At 43.5% G+C, this 17,599-nt stretch overlaps 1 protein-coding gene across 3 annotated transcripts in view; it reads left to right on the top strand.

Moving 5' to 3' along the window:
* ddx11 (DEAD/H (Asp-Glu-Ala-Asp/His) box helicase 11) overlaps positions 1-15,333 on the top strand; it is a 78,018-nt gene extending 62,685 nt beyond the window's left edge. For all 3 annotated transcript variants that reach the window (XM_048607603.1, XM_048607601.1, XM_048607602.1), the window contains 6 exons: positions 535-603; positions 1,426-1,526; positions 10,110-10,194; positions 12,392-12,467; positions 13,409-13,563; positions 13,756-15,333. In XM_048607603.1, coding sequence (XP_048463560.1) covers positions 535-603; positions 1,426-1,526; positions 10,110-10,194; positions 12,392-12,467; positions 13,409-13,563; positions 13,756-13,794 — 525 coding nt within the window. In that variant the 3' untranslated portion in view covers positions 13,795-15,333. The remainder of the gene's footprint in view (positions 1-534; positions 604-1,425; positions 1,527-10,109; positions 10,195-12,391; positions 12,468-13,408; positions 13,564-13,755) is intronic.
* The last annotated feature ends 2,266 nt before the right edge of the window (positions 15,334-17,599 follow it).

Genomic DNA, 17,599 nt, shown 5'->3' with positions numbered 1-17,599 from the left:
CCCCCCCCCCCCCCCCCCCCCAATCACAATCACAACTTGCCTTGATGGAAGAACCTTCAGTCCCCTCAGGAATTGTCTCCCTGAACTTACTCTTCAGCCAAGTTTTCATTCTCCCCTACCCAATAGCTGTCAATGCAGTCTCTTATTGTTACTGATGGTGACTGATATCAAGTGAAAACCAGCTTTGAATTGAAGGCTGTAAATTGTTTAGGTAACAAACTGAACACTAAGATGTCCATACAAGTATAGTGTAGAGTGGGGATGCTTTGTCTGTTGGGGAGTGGATGTGGAAATGTGGTGCCAGAGCAGAGAATGAGTGTGAAAATGTGACGTTGGGATGGCAGTGTGGGAGAGCGGTCTGCTTTGTCTTTGCTGAATGCGAATCTCAGACCCATTGTTTAGTTTGTAATCACACCAGATCTGCGCTGTACTTGTTGCTATGTGAATTACTTTGATTCTGGCTGGATCAATATTTGACTTTGGAAGTGGTTTCTGTTACCTAACCTACTTTTATGCTTTAATTTGATGCTGTAGATATTCCAGGAACCAAAAAATGCCAATCAAGTGGAGCAGGTGCTGTCCGAATACTCTAGGTGTATCCAGGTATGTAGCAGGAGTGTAGATGCTGTTTGAGGACAAGACTGGGCAGTAACTCTTACTCTCACAATTGGACAATCTGGGCAAGGTACCAATGGGCTGACCTATACCCCAGAATGAGAATCAGCACCTACAAAGAAAAGTTTGTATTCTTGTTTTGCAAGATTCATTCACTGGATGTGGGAATCACAGGCTGGGCCAGCATTTATTGCCCATCCCTAATTGCTTAAGCATCAACTGCATTGCTGTGGGTTGGAGCGACATGTAGCTGTCCAGATAGGTTACAAATTTCCTTCCCTAAAGAACATTAGTGAACCAGATGGGTTTTGTCAACAATGAGCAATGGTTTTATGGTGAGCATTAGACTCTTAATTTCAGGATTTTTTTCTTTCTTGAGTTCAAATCTCACCATCTGGGCTTCTGGATTAATAGATAATAACACTACGCCATCACCTGCCCCAAAGTCAGTCATGATTCAAGTTGCTTGAGATGATAAGTGCTATATTGGTACTTCCTTTGGAACCAGGTTTTATATACCAGGTAGACAAATGGTAGATCTGAACAGGAACATCCCTATTCATGATGCTGATACTTCCACAGCCTGTTGTAGACAGCCCAAGCTTTTGCCCTCCATCAGGTCACCTGACCAGCTCTCTTAAAGGAGCAGCACCCTCAACTACATACATAACAATAGGGTTCCAGGTCATTGATATGATTGGACAGGAACAAAGACTGAGAAGAAGCAGATTGATCCATGTTATTGATGATAAGGGGTTAATATTTGGAACTTTGGCTGCAGTAGTTACTTTATTTTCTGGTGTCCTGCAGCATTCGAGTCGCTCTCCAGGCCTAGTCACCGGGGGCCTGCTCTTCTCTGTGGTTGGGGGAAAAATGAGTGAAGGCATCAACTTCTCAGATGACCTGGGCAGGTAGGAATTCATAATTTGATTGCTCCAAAGTTCCTCTGAGTTGGGTTTTGTCCAGACCACTTTGAAATGTTGCTGGTACAGCGTTGGATTTTGCCTCCCTCCTGCCCCGAGTGAACCAAAATTGGCTTAAATGGACTAACCATTGTGGGATTCAATGCGAATGTTGGTGTGTGAAGCAATAGATTAGCAGGCTTGCCATGTGTCTCTAGAAAGTGACTTGTCAGTCAGAGTTAGTGTCTCTGAGGTATCATGACAGACTTGCATGAATCCGGGGCAATACCAGGTCTGACAGTCTGTCACAGAGACTGATGGGAAGACCATACTTTTCATAAAGTGCTTTACAACAGATCTTCCTGACCTCGGAGTTTATAAATGAGACCCTGACTATTCCAATGTTTGGTGCATGGGAAGAATAGACTTAGTCACACAACTGATCGAGGAATCATGGTTATTCGTCTCAAATCCAGATCAACACTAATGCAGACTGCCAAAGGCCAAGAACCTGTCACCTTGCTGCTGCTGTATTTTCATTACAAATCTCAAGGAGTGCTAATAGAAGGTGCTCCCTTGCTGTGTGACCAGCAGGGTGCATTCACTGTATGATGGGCCAATCTCCCTGATCAGTTCAGGGCCTCAATTTCAAGTTCTCAACACCCTCCATATGATTTAACATAAAGGAAATGGCCAGACCCTGCTTTCTTCCCCCAGTCCACTGTTTACCAACCCAACCCACTGCTTCCATGAATACAGCCACTAACTATGTATGAGCTTTGTCGACTCAATTAGTTGTTTAATCAAGGAGTTTGTTGTCACCAAGTCCAGTCCTGTACTTGCTGAGTAACAGTGCAACATGCATTTCTTTAGCAGGCATGTTATTCAAGAATTAAGAGCAGAAACCCAGGAACTGTTGTCTTCCCAAACAACTAGAAATGTATTTGATTTATCCTTGTTAGGGTCTGAAATGGATGAACTCACTGGCCTATATTGAAATTCATTTATCGCAGTTTCTTTCTATTCACTTATCTATTAATACTACAGAATCTTAGCAGCTATTCTCCTAATGCCTCTTTGTGTCAACGATAAACTTGCACATGAGTCTTTCTATCCCATCTTTTATCATTTAATTGCAGTCCCATGCTGCCAATCACAGTATGTTCCCATTAACCTTAATCTTGGTCTCCTGCCACTCAGCTAATTTGCCTTCACTTCAACAAGCTGCAACTTTTAACAAGGAGCCTCTTTTTTTGAGGGAGTTAATCAAATGTCTCCTGGAAGACCATACAAGTAATAGTCATAGACATTTTCCTGTCCACCACTTTAGTCACCACTTCAAATATGTCAGGTGTGATGAACCTATTCTTTGGAAGTTTCTAATTGAAAGGAATAGTTGCCAGGTGGAGACAACTTTAGGCATCTGCATTGTTCTCTACCTATCTTCAAATCCTGCAATAGTGGATTTCTGGGCCTGGGGATTAGTCTCTGGTGCCATTATTTATATCATTATTATTTTGCTTGTGTTCATTTTGGTCCATCCCTACCACTTGATGTCCTGTTTAAGATTGAGGTAAGTTTTGCAAGGTTTTACTTGGTGTCTGGAGTTCAGAAACATGGACAACTTGAGACAAAGATTTCTGTAATGACATTCTTTGATTTGAAACTCAGCAAATGATAGACACTGTCACACGGTAATCCTGGAATACACATAAAGCTTGCACGGGTCTACCTCTTCACTTTAAGCTTAAGCAAAGACTTCGTATTTTTCTCTTCTTTATTCATTCATGGGATGAGGGTGTTGCTGGCCAGGCAGCATTTATTGCCCATCCCTAATTGCCCAGAGGGCAATTAAGAGTCAACCACATTGCTGTGGGTCTGGAGTACATGTGTAGGCCTGACCAGGTAAGGATGGCATTTTTGTTCCCTAAAGGACATTTGTGAACCAGATGGGTTTTTCTGACAATCGACAATGGATTCATGGTCATCATTAGATTCTTAATTCCAGATATTTTGTTGAATTCAAATCCCACCATCTGCCATGGCGGGATTCGAACCCGGGTCCCTGAAACGTTATCTGGGTCTCTGGATTAACAGTCCAGCAATAATACCACTAGGTCATCGCCTCCCCGAAGATATTTGGATTCTTTGCGTAAACCATGAGATAAAAGATCATCTTTCTGTTAGCCACCATACTTAAATTTTCACAGTCCAGTGACGTTCTACCGATTCTCTTTGTTAAATCATTCATGACCCTCAGGGCCAGATCTCGACATTCTTGAGTTTGTTTACTTAAAATTGTCCAATCTGTGGGGAAAAAAACAACTACAGCATTCACCGCTTCAGTTTTACCGGAAAAAAGTGTTCTGGCCTTGCTACATAATCCTGAAGTTTGAATAAATGTTTACGCATTAAAGTCCATGAAAGAGTGCGCAGTCTTACATTTCCAATCAGTTATCCATGCCATCACCAAGATTGCCTATTTCCAGCTTCATTACCTCACCTAACTTGGCCCTTGCCTCAGCAGAAACTCTTGGCTGCTCTCCCACATTCTATTTTGGAAATTTAAGACCATCCAAAACTTCATACTTATTCTTAACTGTTCACCCATCGCTCGCTGACTAGCATTGGCTCCCACTCAAAACTCATGAAGGCTTTGTAAAATAAAATTGGTTTTGTTCTGGATAATTAATATCGCGATTTTTTAAAATTGATTCATGGGATGAGGGTGTTACTGGCTATTGCCCATTCCTAATCCCAGAGGGCAGTTCAGAGTCAACCACATTGCTGTGGGTCTGGAGTCACATGTAGGCCAGACCAGGTAAGGATGGCATTTTCCTTCCCCAAAGGACGTTAGTGAACCAGATGGGTTTGTTTCCAACAACTGAAAATGGTTTCATGGTCATCATTAGACTCAATTCCAAATATTTATTGAATTCAAATTCCAACATCTGCTGTGGCAGGATTCGAACTTGGGTCCCCAAAATGTTTCCTGGCTATCTGGATTAATAGTCCAGTGATAGTTCCACTAAGCTATTAACACCAAGTTGCACATACTTTCAAAGGAAATAAGTAATTCAGCCCTATAGAATCCAGTTTCCTTATTGAAGTTCCACTCTCCCATCACATATGTGCTACTGAAATTTGACCCTCCAATTCCTTAATTCTCTATGAGGGATTTAATCAAATGTCTCCTGGAGGACCATACAAATAATATTCATAGACATTTTCCTGTCCACCGAGGTGATGCATTTTGGAAGATCCAATTCAAGAGCAAACTATATGGTAAATGGAAAAGCCCTGGGGAAAATTGATGCACAGAGAGATCTGGGTGTTCAGGTCCATTGTACCCTGAAGGTGGCAACGCAGGTCGATAGAGTGGTCAAGAAGGCATACGGCATGCTTTCATTTATCGGACGGGATATTGAGTACAAGAGTTGGCAGGTCATGTTCGACCACATTTGGAATACTGCGTACAGTTCCGGTCGCCACATTACCAAAAGGATGTGGATGCTTTGGAGAGGGTACAGAGGAGGTTCACCAGGATGTTGCCTGGTATGGAGGGCGCTAGCTACGAAGAGAGGTTGAGTAGATTAGGATTATTTACATTAGAAAGACGGAGGTTGAGGGGGGACCTGATTGAGGTCTACAAAATCATGGGAGGTATAGACAGGGTGGATAGAAAGAAGCTTTTTCCCAGAGTGGGGGACTCAATTACTAGGGGTCACGATTTCAAGGTGAGAGGGAAAAAGTTTAAGGGAGATATGCGTGGAAAGTTCTTTAGGCAGAGGGTGGTAGGTGCCTGGAACGTGTTGCCAGCAGAGGTGGTAGAGGCGGGCACAATAGCATCATTTAAGATGTATCTAGACAGATACATGAATGGGCAGGGAGCAGAGGGATACAGATTCTTGGAAAATAGGCAACAGGTTTAGATAGAGGATCTGGATTGGCGTAGGCTTGGTGGGCCGAAGGCCCTGTTCCTGTGCTGTAATTTTCTTTGTTCTTTGTTCTATGGATGCTCCTGTCTAGTCCCCAACTCTTCTGTTGACCATCATCATTGTGTTTATAAATGACTTGGTGGTCAACAGACTTGGATCTCCTGTTCTGTCATTTACCTGGGGTGACACAGTAAGACATGTAAAATGGGCAGAAAGTTGTCATGGGGCAAGTTGAGTTGGTGAAACAATGGCAGAATTTACTCGTTAAATAAAAACCAAAAGAACTGCGGATGCTGTAAATCAGGAATGAAAACAAAGTTGCTGGAAAAGCTCAGCAGGTCTGGCAGCATCTGTGGAGGAGAAAACAGAGTTAATGTTTCGGGTCCGGTGACCCTTCCTCAGAAGGGTCCTCAGACAGAATTTACTTGTGGAGAATTATGAAGTGCTCTAATTTGACGCACAGAATGCCATCTTAGAGTATTTTCTAATTGGTAAGAAGCTGGACGAAAAGAGAAAGTTAGAAGTGAAAGTACCAAAGTTGTCATTTACAATCACAGAACTTTACAAAACAGAAAGAGGCCATTTGACCTATTGTGTCTGTGTTGGCTCCCAAAAGAGCAACCCAGCTAGTCCCAATCTCCATAGCCCTAGTGGAACAATGTGAATTTGATTTTAAAAAACAGGCTAATATCTCAAGAGGACTGGAATTGAAAATGCTTATGATTATGTTAGTTACATAAAGCTCTGATTAGCCTCCCATTTAAAAGAACTGCATTCATTTCTGGACAGCAGAATAAAAATTAAAAAGCCTTTGAGAGGATGCAGCATTAAATAGGATGGCACAGTGGCTCATTGATTATCACCGCTACCTCACAGCGTCAGGGACCTCTGTTCAATTCCAGCCTTGGGCGATTGTGTGGAATTTGTACATTCTCCCTGTTTCTGCATGGGTTTCCTTCAGATGCGCCGGTTTCCTCCTGCATTCCCTAGGTGGAATGGCCATAGTAAATTGCCCATATTGTCCAGGTATGTGTAGGCTGGGTGGGTTAGCTGTGGGAAATGTAGGGGTACAGGGATGGGGTAGGGTGGTCGATCTGAGTGGACCAATCATCAAAAACCAGCTTGCAAATTTCCCTTCAATATACAGCATTACCGAGTGATCTAATTGATGTCTTTAATGTGCTGTAAAAGATTTTGAAGAGTGGCTAAGAACAAGCTGTTTGGTTGGCAATGTAAATTCCAAAGTGAGTATTGTACTTCTTGATATCCAGAAGTAATTTAGTAAGGTGCCACATCAAAGGCTATTGCAGACAATAAAAGCTCATGATGTAGGCAGATTGGCATGGATAGAGATTTGCCTGGTAACATGAAGCAGAGAGTAGGAATAAGCTGGTCTTTTTCAGGCCGGCAAGAATTAAGAGTGGTGTGCCATAGTTCACTGAAAGTTGCCACCCAGGTTGATAGCGTTGTTAAGAAGGCATACAGTATATTAGGTTTTATTGGTAGAGGGATTGAGTTTCGGAGCCATGAGGTCATGTTGCAGCTGTACAAAACTCTGGTGCGGCCGCACTTGGAGTATTGCGTACAGTTCTGGTCACCGCATTATAGGAAGGATGTGGAAGCATTGGAAAGGGTGCAGAGGAGATTTACCAGGATGTTGCCTGGTATGGAGGGAAGGTCTTATGAGGAAAGGCTGAGGGTTTTGAGGCTGTTTTCGTGAGAGAGAAGAAGGTTAAGAGGTGACTTGATAGAGACATACAAGATGATTAGAGGATTAGATAGGGTGGACAGTGGGAGCCTTTTTCCTCGGATGTTGATGGCTAGCACGAGGGGACATAGCTTTAAATTGAGGGGTGATAGCTATAAGACAGATGTCAGAGGTAGGTTCTTTACTCAGAGAGTAGTAAGGGCGTGGAATGCCCTGCCTGCAAAAATAGTAGACTCGCCCACTTTAAGGGCATTTAAATGGTCATTGGATAAACATATGGATGATAATGGAATAGTTTAGGTTAGATGGGCTTCAGATTGGTTTCACAGGTCGGTGCAACATCGAGGGCCGAAGGGCCTGTACTGCGCTGTAATGTTCTATGTTCTATGTTCTATAGGGCTCAGTGCTGGGACCTGGACTCTTTTTATAAATTATGTAAATGATTTGGGTGAAGAGATCAAGGATATGGTAATCAAATTTGCTGATGACACAAAGATAGGTAGGAAACTGAATTGTGCAGAGGGCCTAAGGAGCCTGCAAAGGAATACAGATAGGTTAAATGAGCAGGCAAAGATCTGCAAATGCAGTACAATGTAGGGTGGTGTGAAATTGTCCATTTTGGCAGGAAGGAAAATAAAGCATATTATCTAAATAGTTAGAAGTTGCAGAGCTCTGAGATGCAGAGAGATCTAGGTGACTTAGTACAGTGAATGAATCACAGAAGGTTAGTGTGCAGGCACAGTAATTAACCAGGAAAGCTAATAGAATGTTATGGTTTATTGTGCGGGGAATTGAATACAAGAATAGGGAGGTAATGCTTCAGTTATATAGGGCATTGGTGAGACTGCATCTGGAGTATTGTATACACTACTGGCCACTACTTGAGGAGGATGTTAATGTGTTGGCAACAGTTCAGAGAAGGTTTACTAGATTAATCCCTGGAATGTGCACATTGCCTGATGCGAGAGGCTAGACAGACTAGGTCTGTATCCTCTAGTGTTTAGAAGGGTCAAAGTTGTCTTGTTGTCAGTTCCTGTCAGGGCTCCTAAGACCACTAGGAATTATGGTGGTCCGGAAGCCCACAGCCACGCTGCAACAAACACTCACAAGGATTAAAGACCCCATTCCCACAACATGCAGAACCAATGTAGTTTACAAAATTCCATGCAACGACTGCCACAAACATTACATCGGACAGACAGGAAGGAAAAGTAGCCATCAGAATACATGAACATCAACTAGCAGCAAAACGGCACGACAAACTCTCCTTAATATCGGTACACTCAGACAATGAAGGCCATCAGTTTAACTGGGACAAGGTAACCATAGTAATCCAAGCCAAACACAGACAGGCACGGGAATTCCTAGAGGCATGGTTCTCCACCCATACTTCAATCAACAAACATATAGAATTGGACCCCATATACAAACCCATATAGATCAAGACCAGAGATGACACTACTTACCATAACGGACCAGACATTATAAATTCCAAGTGGAATAGAACAACATCGTTTCATTGGAGGCTTCATTGATGATGTCACCTAGCACGGTGACAAAACGTCTGAACAAAAACAAGCCAGCTTGGCGAGCAAGTCAACAACTTCACCCACAACCCGAGCTACAGATCTTTGCCAAAACTTTAAAGGAATGAAAGATTATCGGGGATATGCAGGAATATAGAGTTGCGGTTAAAATCAGATCAGCCATGATCTTATTGAGTGGGGGAGCAGGCTGAAAGGGCCGAGTGGCCTGTTTGTGTTCCTTGTTCTTATGTTTGTATAAATTTAATTTAGAGCTAGCCCATTCAGTGTTGTTTCAGGAAACGCTTCTTCTCTGGAATTCTGGCTGGCAACAACAGGAGCCAAATAAAAATTACAAACCAAGATTTATAGATGTTTGTTAGACAAGGGTATTAAAGAAATGAAGCCAAGGCAAGTTGTTGGAGCTAGGATGCAGATCAGGCATAGTCCGCTTAAATAATGACACACACTGGAGGGGCTGAGAAACCTGCTCCCATGTTTCCTTCCTTATTGCCCAGATGTCTGCCTGGTGCCTCTGTCTTCCCTACCTTGTCCAGTAAAGTTTTAATCACATTTCTCACTGAGAAAATCTGCTTTAAGTTGACTTTTTCTCCATTTAATAAATGTCCCTTGGTCCAGCTGATATGACTTGAAGTAAAATTCAGGGTTCTTGGACAATTAGCCATTTCCTCACCTCCTGTGTACTGTTGATCCAGACTAACTGACGCCTCTTAAATCCCCTTTACGCTTGGAAAAACTCATGTCGTTTGTTTCCCAGCATTTACAGCCTAGACAGAATGTGGCGTGATCAGAACTCAGTGGTGTGGAGAGCTATCTAATTAATGCCTCATCAGGTTCAGGCATAACTCCAGACTTGTTATCAAGTGACTATGTGGAATTTACTGCCAGAGTATCATTCTTTACATTTATTATTAGAAATTATCATTGCTATTTGTTCATTTTGTATTACAACAGTAACTTACGAATTTACAGTGCACTTAATGTCGCCATTTCACAGAAATATTATTGGACAAAATTTGGCAACATGCCAGAAAGATATCGGGACAAATGATAAGAACAAAGATCTGGCAAGCTGAAGGAGGTTCCAGGTACAGTTAGGGGCGAGACTGGGGAAGTACATAAAAATGCTGGTGAGGATTGCCAGTGTAGCTGAATGAGCATAAATGCCATGGGTGAATGGGATTTGGTGCATAAATGTTGCAGGATTCCTTGATCAAGGAGCAGCACTTGATCAAGTTTGTTGATCTTACTTTAGTTCCCTTTGGAACATCAATTTGGAATTGTTTTAGCATCCAAGGTTATTTACACAGATTGGAAATGGCAGGATCCCAGCTGTTTCCTTGATCTGTATTTACCTCGAACCAGTCTTTGTCCATCATGTCACGGCTATGTTTTGTTACAGGTGTGTGGTAATGGTCGGAATGCCGTTTCCTAATATCAATTCACCAGAGCTCCAGGAGAAAATGGCTTATCTGGACAAGACCCTGGTATGTTGTGGCTGCGCCTGAATTTAACTTGCTTCATAATCCAGATATTGACAGCACTACATACATGTACTGTGTGTAGATGTCGATGTCCTCAGTTTTTACGTGGAAGCCCATTCCAGATCCAGTCTCGCCCTGCATTTGTTACCTGTGTGGCCCAGTGTTTATGTAGATGTCTAATGTATGATTCGGAATCACATGAACAGCACAGGCTCCATTCCTGTTCCAGCTGAGGTGCTTTGGGGACCTGTGTCCTCACCCTGCCTCTGAGAGTAGAATTGCTGACAAATCAGCATGGATTAAAAACTGGCACAAAAACAGTCCAGGATGAAGCATCAGCAGCCAGTGAGACTGGCCTTTGGGTGTAGCACATGTGACAAGATCTTACTTCGATACATTAACTTGTGTTTTCAGTTAGAAGCATGAACCCTGTTAAAAAGATGGTCTGTGACAGGGAAACTCAACACGCTGCTATGTCTCTCCTCCCAATGTTTATACATTCCCACAGTCGTCATTTGAGTTAAATCTATTGTAATACTTCATACAACTGTGTGTTCCCCTTTCCATTCCCTCCTCTCTCCCACCAGCCTGTTCACTTTCGCCAATAACAAGTAACAGAGAGAGCCACCTTCAAACTCTTTTTATCTCTAGTTCCTGTGATTCCATGGTTAGAGTACCTCCATTGTTGCTATCTGTAGGAAGAACGCATTTGCTCACACCATCCTAGATGCCAGGCTCCTTTAGGATTCAGAGTCACTCCTACCTTCTCTTGCATGTTGTTTGCGCCAGTGATAATGTGGGTGAGAATTGAATTTGAAACGGCTGTGTGCAAAGTATCATTGTGCCTTGCAGCTTCTGTGATGCAAATTCCCTTTGACTAAAGGATTGATTAAATTCCTTTGGAGGCAGTAGGAGAATGGTGACATCAGACTAACCTTATGCAAAACATATAAGCATGTTTATATGAAGGTTCAGTTTGTTGGCCCTGGTGGAACTGATCACTCTGCTCTGTTAACTCTATCCCTGATGCCTATTCTCATGCTGCTTTGATCTGTGTGAATAGGAATTGCAGGAAATGTACCTTCTGAAACAGGGTCTTCTGAAAATCTCCATTAACTGTGGAATGACAATTGAAAATTATAGCATTCCCAATAGGTCAGGCAGCATCTATGGAGCAATGCTGATTTTCAGCATTTTCACTTTATCTTTCAGATTATCAGCATCTGCTGTATTTTGATTTTGTACTAAATGTGGAAGTGTTAACCATCCTCAATGCAATACAAATCTTTCTAGTCTTCTTTCAGGGCAAGGCAGAGAGTTAGTGGAATGTCCTCAAATGTGGACAACACTACTTCCTTTCCAATATGCTGGGAGAGTGGATTTTCTATTCCAGAGGTGTTGCTGTATACCTCATATTGCAGCAGCCCTTTAAAAGCTGCTGGATTTCCCAGTTCTATGAGAATTCTGTACATTACTTTACTATACAGGGAGCGAGAGAATAAAAGGAATGTCTTGGTTTGATCAGTTCAGCCAAGTGTGTCTGGCCCTGCTGGGGAGATGACTGTCACAGATGCATGAGTCTTATGTTCATCCAAGAGGACAAATGAGGTCTTAAGTTTTGAAGTAGGATAAGGGAGTCTTTCCTAGTTGTCCTGGCCAGTCTTTATTCCTACATCAACATCACAAAGCACAATATCTAGTTACCTCACTTTTGTTTCCCAGACCTTGCTGTGCTCACATTAGCTGCTGTGTTTTTTACATTGTTGTAAAAGGCTTTGGGACTCAATTGGCCATGAAAGGCACAATGTAAATGCAACATAATTTTCCAAATTGTAAATAATCAATTCTCTTTGAAAGCAGCAGACTGCAGTTTTCCTCTATTTAACAAATGTAACAACGCAAACTTTTGTCCTTCGATTTAATTACACCATCCAACTTTGTCTTGGATTTTCTTTAGCAGCCAGTTGTTTTCCATCTAGAACATGGGCAGGCTTCAGTTGGTGCTTGTAATGTAATCCAGATTCAGGAAAACGGAATAACGTGGGCTGCTCCAGGAGTGGTGTTTGTGGAGAGTGGATGAGACCAGGAGTGGTGTTTGTAATATGATTTATGAACTGGGTAAATGGCTTGTAATTTGCTCTAGGCCTGTGAACATGTGAAGTATCTTTCTTATTCACTTTTTTGTATTTTAATTCTCCAGCCAAAAACTGATGGGAAGACTCCAGGAAAACTTCTCGTAGAAAATCTCTGCATGAAAGCTGTTAACCAGTCAATAGGTAGGTGTCTGTGCAGCATCCCCATAGGGTTAAGGACTGTAGTTCAGAAGTTACTTACACCAACATACTACTGTGAAGGTGATAGACATGAAACTTTGTGGTAATTTTTAGACTGAGCAATGGGTACAGTGAGGTCATGGTGAGATTGAGTTCACAGTGAGACTGAGTGAAGGGAGCGGTGAGGTTATGGTAATTTTTAAGTACACATCCTGATATATTAACTGCGACATTAGTGCAGAATCCCTCCTTATCCTCTTCATATCCTCTGTAACCATCATCCTGGTGACCCACACTCTTCTCCTCTAGTACCATCCATCCACTGTGCAGCTTCTGAAGACAGACTTCCCTTTGTCGACTATATAATCGATCTTATCCAGGAGATTACCAACCTGGCCTCAGATCCCTGCAGTGTTACATTCCCTATCCCCCGAAGATCTATTCTTGGTTTCCTCCTTTGCCTTATCTTCATCAGCAGTCATTGGGTGTGGGGGCATGGGCAGGTATATTTCCAAGTGTGCACTGACCATACTTGTGTATACCAGTCTTACTCCACCATTCTCAACTCTTTTACTGTCCCTGTACTGTCTGACTTTCTCCAATCTAGGCCTGAAAAATAGCCCCATTTTCCTTCAACAAAGCATTGGGAAGAGTGAATCTATTGACTTTTGATTCTTACCAGTCACTATTGCAGTCTATTAATATTAGCAACGGACCAATTGAAATGGTTTACAGGCTTGAAAGGAGCAGCAGTCATCTGTGGAGAGAAAGTGCTTTGTGCTGTCTCGCAGTTCCCACAACGTATGACTTGTGTAGTACGGTTGTAAGAAACCTTTTTTAATTCAATCGGGGGGATGTAGCTGGCCAGGCCAGTATTTATTGCCCATCCCTAATTGCCCTTGAGGGCAAAGATTCCTGTTGTTTATGCACTGTGCTGTTTGTAGGGCGAGCCATTCGCCACCGTGAGGACTATGCCTCTATTGTCCTTTTGGATCATCGCTACACCCGGCCCAACATCCTTAGCAAACTGCCAACTTGGATCAGAGCACGTACACAAGCAGAAGCTTCATTTGGACCTGCCCTTGGAGCCATTGGAAAGGTGAGATGTTACATTTAACTCCAGTCAACTTGCAGTGGGACAGTGAGATTATCACTCCCAATGAACTGTGGAGAGTGAATGATGTAACATTAATCTCAAAAATGATAGTCCTTTAATACAATCACTTGGTTTGAAGAAGAGTATTACGTGAAATGTTTAACAAGTCTCCATTTCTTATGCTTTGGGTTACAGTTCTTCAGAGACAAGAAGACCTGTGGAGATGCTAAGTAGCTACAAGAGACCATTGCTGGGCTGAGACACAGTTCACAGCTGTCTTACTGGTGCCCTCCATCTGTTAAAGCCACTCCCTTGGTTATGAAATTCTTGCCTAATTGTATAAAGATGAAGTTGATTTCAAATCCTTTTTTGCTGCTGCTAGTTCTCATGTGATTGTTTTATATTTATCTATTAAGTGATGTTTACCAATTATGTTAGAATGTTTGTATTTTTCTGCTGAACCTCAATAATAAAGGAAGAGGTGGCCTTGTTTGTGTGGTATTCCTGTTCCTTCCTTGCTCCCTGAATGTTTATACCTTCCATTTGAGTGTTGCCTGAAGGTACCTGGCAATATACCCAATACCAAGCTGTGATAGCATATGTGAATAAAAACAAAAGCCCAGGGAGAACATCTGGATAAGATGGGCTGAACATCTTTATGGGGTGGGACAACCATGTGATGGCTGCCGACGAAGTCATTACTTCTTCTTGTGCCTGTGTGCCCGCTCCTGTACACACCCTCGCTCTAGCTGTAATCTCCATCCCTGCTCCTAACTCCAGCTCAACACCCAGCCACGGCCCCAAGCCCTGCAGGGTATTCACCAGACCTCCCCCTCACTGAAGCTGAAAGGTCAGTCCTCGACAAAGGACTCACCTTCATTCCCGTGGGCCCACACATGAACAAATTCCATGCACGCCTCCATGTTGAGCTCTTTTTCCACTGCTTCCGCCTCCACACCTATTTCTTTAAACGAGAATCCAACCCACCTTCTGACGATCCCATCTCCCACATCCAGCAAACTCCATCCTCCTAGACACCCCCTCTCAACCTCCTACTCTTCCTTGCCCTCTTCATCTCCAACTGCCCCACGACGTCAATCGTTTGGATTTCTCCATCCTTCTCAGTTACTCCACCCTCTCCCCATCGGAACGCAAAACCCTCCGCTCCCTTTGCTCCAACCTGAACCTCACCATTAAACCTGCCGACAAGGGGTGGGGTGCAGTGGTACTATGGCGAACTGACTTCTACATCACTGAGGCTAGGTGCCAACTCTGACACCACTTCCTACCATCCCCTCGATCACGAACGCACCTCTGATCACCAAGCCAACATCTCCCAGACCATCAACAACCTCAACACCTCAGGAGAGCTCTTGTCCACAGCCTCTAACCTCATAGTTCCCCAACCTTATACCACCCGTTTCTATCTCCGACCCAAGATCCATAAATCCAACTGCTGCTGTTGACCCACTGTCTCTGCCTGCTGCTGCCCCACCAAGCTCATCTCCTACCTTGACTCCGTTCTTTCCCCTTTGGTCCAGGAACTCCCTATCTACATTTGGGACACAACCCATGCCCACCACCTTTTCCAAAACTTTCAATTCCCTGGCCCCCAACACCTCATCTTCACCATGGACGCACAGTCCCTGTATCCCCAACAAAGATAGCATAAAAACCCTCCGCTTCTTCCTCTTCTTGGTGGAATTGGTCCTCACCCTCAACAATTTTACCTTTGATTCCTCCCACTTCCTGCAAACCAAAGGGGTGGCCTTGGACATCTGCATGGGTCCGAGCTATGCCCGATTCTTTGTAGGATTCATGGAAGAGCCCCTCTTCAACAACTACACCGGCACCATCTCTCACCTCTTCCTCTGCTATATTGATCTCTGTATCGGTGCTGCCTCATGCTCCCACAAGATGCTCCAACAGTTTATCAACTTCGCCAACACCTTCCACAGCCCCCTCAAGTTCACCTGAACCATCTATAACACCTCCCTCCCCTTCCTGGACCTGTCCATCTCCGGTGACTGACTCGCCACTGACATTCATTTCAAACCCACAATTACCTTGGCTACACCCACTCCTCCCAGCCTCCCTTACTCCCAATTCCTCTGCCTCCACTACCAGGATGAGACATTCTACTCTAGAACTTCCCAGATATCTGCCCACTTTAGGGACTGTAGTTTCCCCTCCTCTGTTATTAAGGATACCTTCAACTGCATCTCCCCTATTTCCTGCATTTCTGCCCTCAAACCCTCTCCCCTCCAACAACAATAAGGATAGCGTCCCCTTAGTCCTCACATACTATCTCACCAACCTCTAAATCCAACACATCATCCTCTGATGTTTCCACCACCTACAATCAGAACCCACCACCAAAAAGATATTTCCCTCCCCACCCCTATCCACTTCCTGCAGGGACTATTCACTCCGAGACTCCCTTGTCTGCTCCATACTCTCCACCACACCCGGTACATTTCCCTGCAACTGTAGGAGGTGCCATATCTGCCCCTACACCTCCCCTCTCACCTCCATTCCAGGCCCCAAACAATCCTTCCAAATCTGGCAGAGATTCCCATGTATTTCATCTAACCTCATCTCCTGTATCTGTTGCTCCCAATGTGGTGTCCTCTATATCAGGAGACCAAACACAGACTTGAGGACTGGTTCACAGCACCTGCGCTCTGCACATACGAACCAACCCGACCTTCTGGTTGCCATCCACTTTAACTCCCCTGGTGACATGTCCATCTTTGGCTTCCTCCACTGGCAGATTCTTGGGAGCTTACAGCCCAATGGCCTGAATATTGACTTCACCAGCTTCAAAATGTCTCCACCCCCAACCTGTCCATGTTCTGACTTACAAATCTGCTCCAGCCTTCCCACTGACCAGCCACAATAACCCCCTACCTGCATCCACCTAACTCCATCCCACCTACCCTCTCCCCGGTCCCACCCATGTCCCTCTATTTATTTCTATGCTCCCCTCCCCAGTCCTGACAAAGAGTTTCAGCCTGAAATGTTGACTTCCTTGCTCCTCGAATGCTGTCTGACCTGCTGTGCTTTTCCAGCTCCACATTTATTGACTCTGGCTTCCAACTTGTACAGTCCTTACTGTCTCCAAGTGGGCTGAAGGGCTAAACTTGTTGATGACATTCGACAGCTGCATGACCTTGAATGAGTCCTGTGAACATTCCTGTACGTGCCAAAGTGGGCACAATCAACAGTTTTTTCTGTAGTTGTTTTTTTCTGTGCCTTGCTGTTTATTACACTGTATAAGAGAGAGTTTTGTTCCAAGTTGCTGGACTTCACCTTGGACCAGGATCGCAAATGGTGCCAGGAACAACCTCAGCTTGCAGACCAACTATTGATCGAGGGGTCCCTGATGGGCAGAAGGACTTGAGGCTTATTGTTTTTCTTTTCCTTTTTCATTCTTTTTATTTACTTAATAAATGTTCCTATCTTTTTCATTCTTTTTATTATTACTCAATAAATGTTCATAATTAAGCAAATTGCTATTGTTGAGCATTCTCTTAACTACATTTAATCGAATCCAAAAAGAGCTGCTTGGTCACCCTGTGATCCACGGCAACATCAAAGATATAAAATTCAAAGCAACACTGTGACAATGACAAGCCTAAAACTGTGGTTCTCAGCATGCAGAGAGGCGTTGAACATGTTTGAGGTAAAAGGCTTTTGTAAATTTTTTTTTTAGAAAAATCTCAGTCCAGTAAGAATATTATTTCAGTTACAGCTGAATCTTTTCTATTTCCAGTTCTTTGTAAGTGAAACAAAATGTTTGAAATCTGAAATAAAAACAGAGCGTGCAGTGCTTGTAAGCAGGTCTGGCAGCATCTGTGGGGAAGGAAGGGTTAATGTTTCAATTCTGTGACTTGTCTCTTCAGATGGACACAAGAGGTAACTGAGAAAATTGGTGTCAACAGCCAGAGTACAGCATTGTCTCATCTTCCTTTACCATGATCAAAACACAAACTGATGTTGAATCAGAGATAGTAGGAACTGCAGATGCTGGAGAATC

This window comes from Rhincodon typus, chromosome 18 (genome assembly GCF_021869965.1).
Source record: "Rhincodon typus isolate 14 chromosome 18, sRhiTyp1.1, whole genome shotgun sequence".
Lineage (NCBI taxonomy): Eukaryota > Metazoa > Chordata > Chondrichthyes > Orectolobiformes > Rhincodontidae > Rhincodon > Rhincodon typus.
Note: the sequence above shows the minus strand (reverse complement) of the source record. Positions and strands in the feature narration are given on the sequence as shown.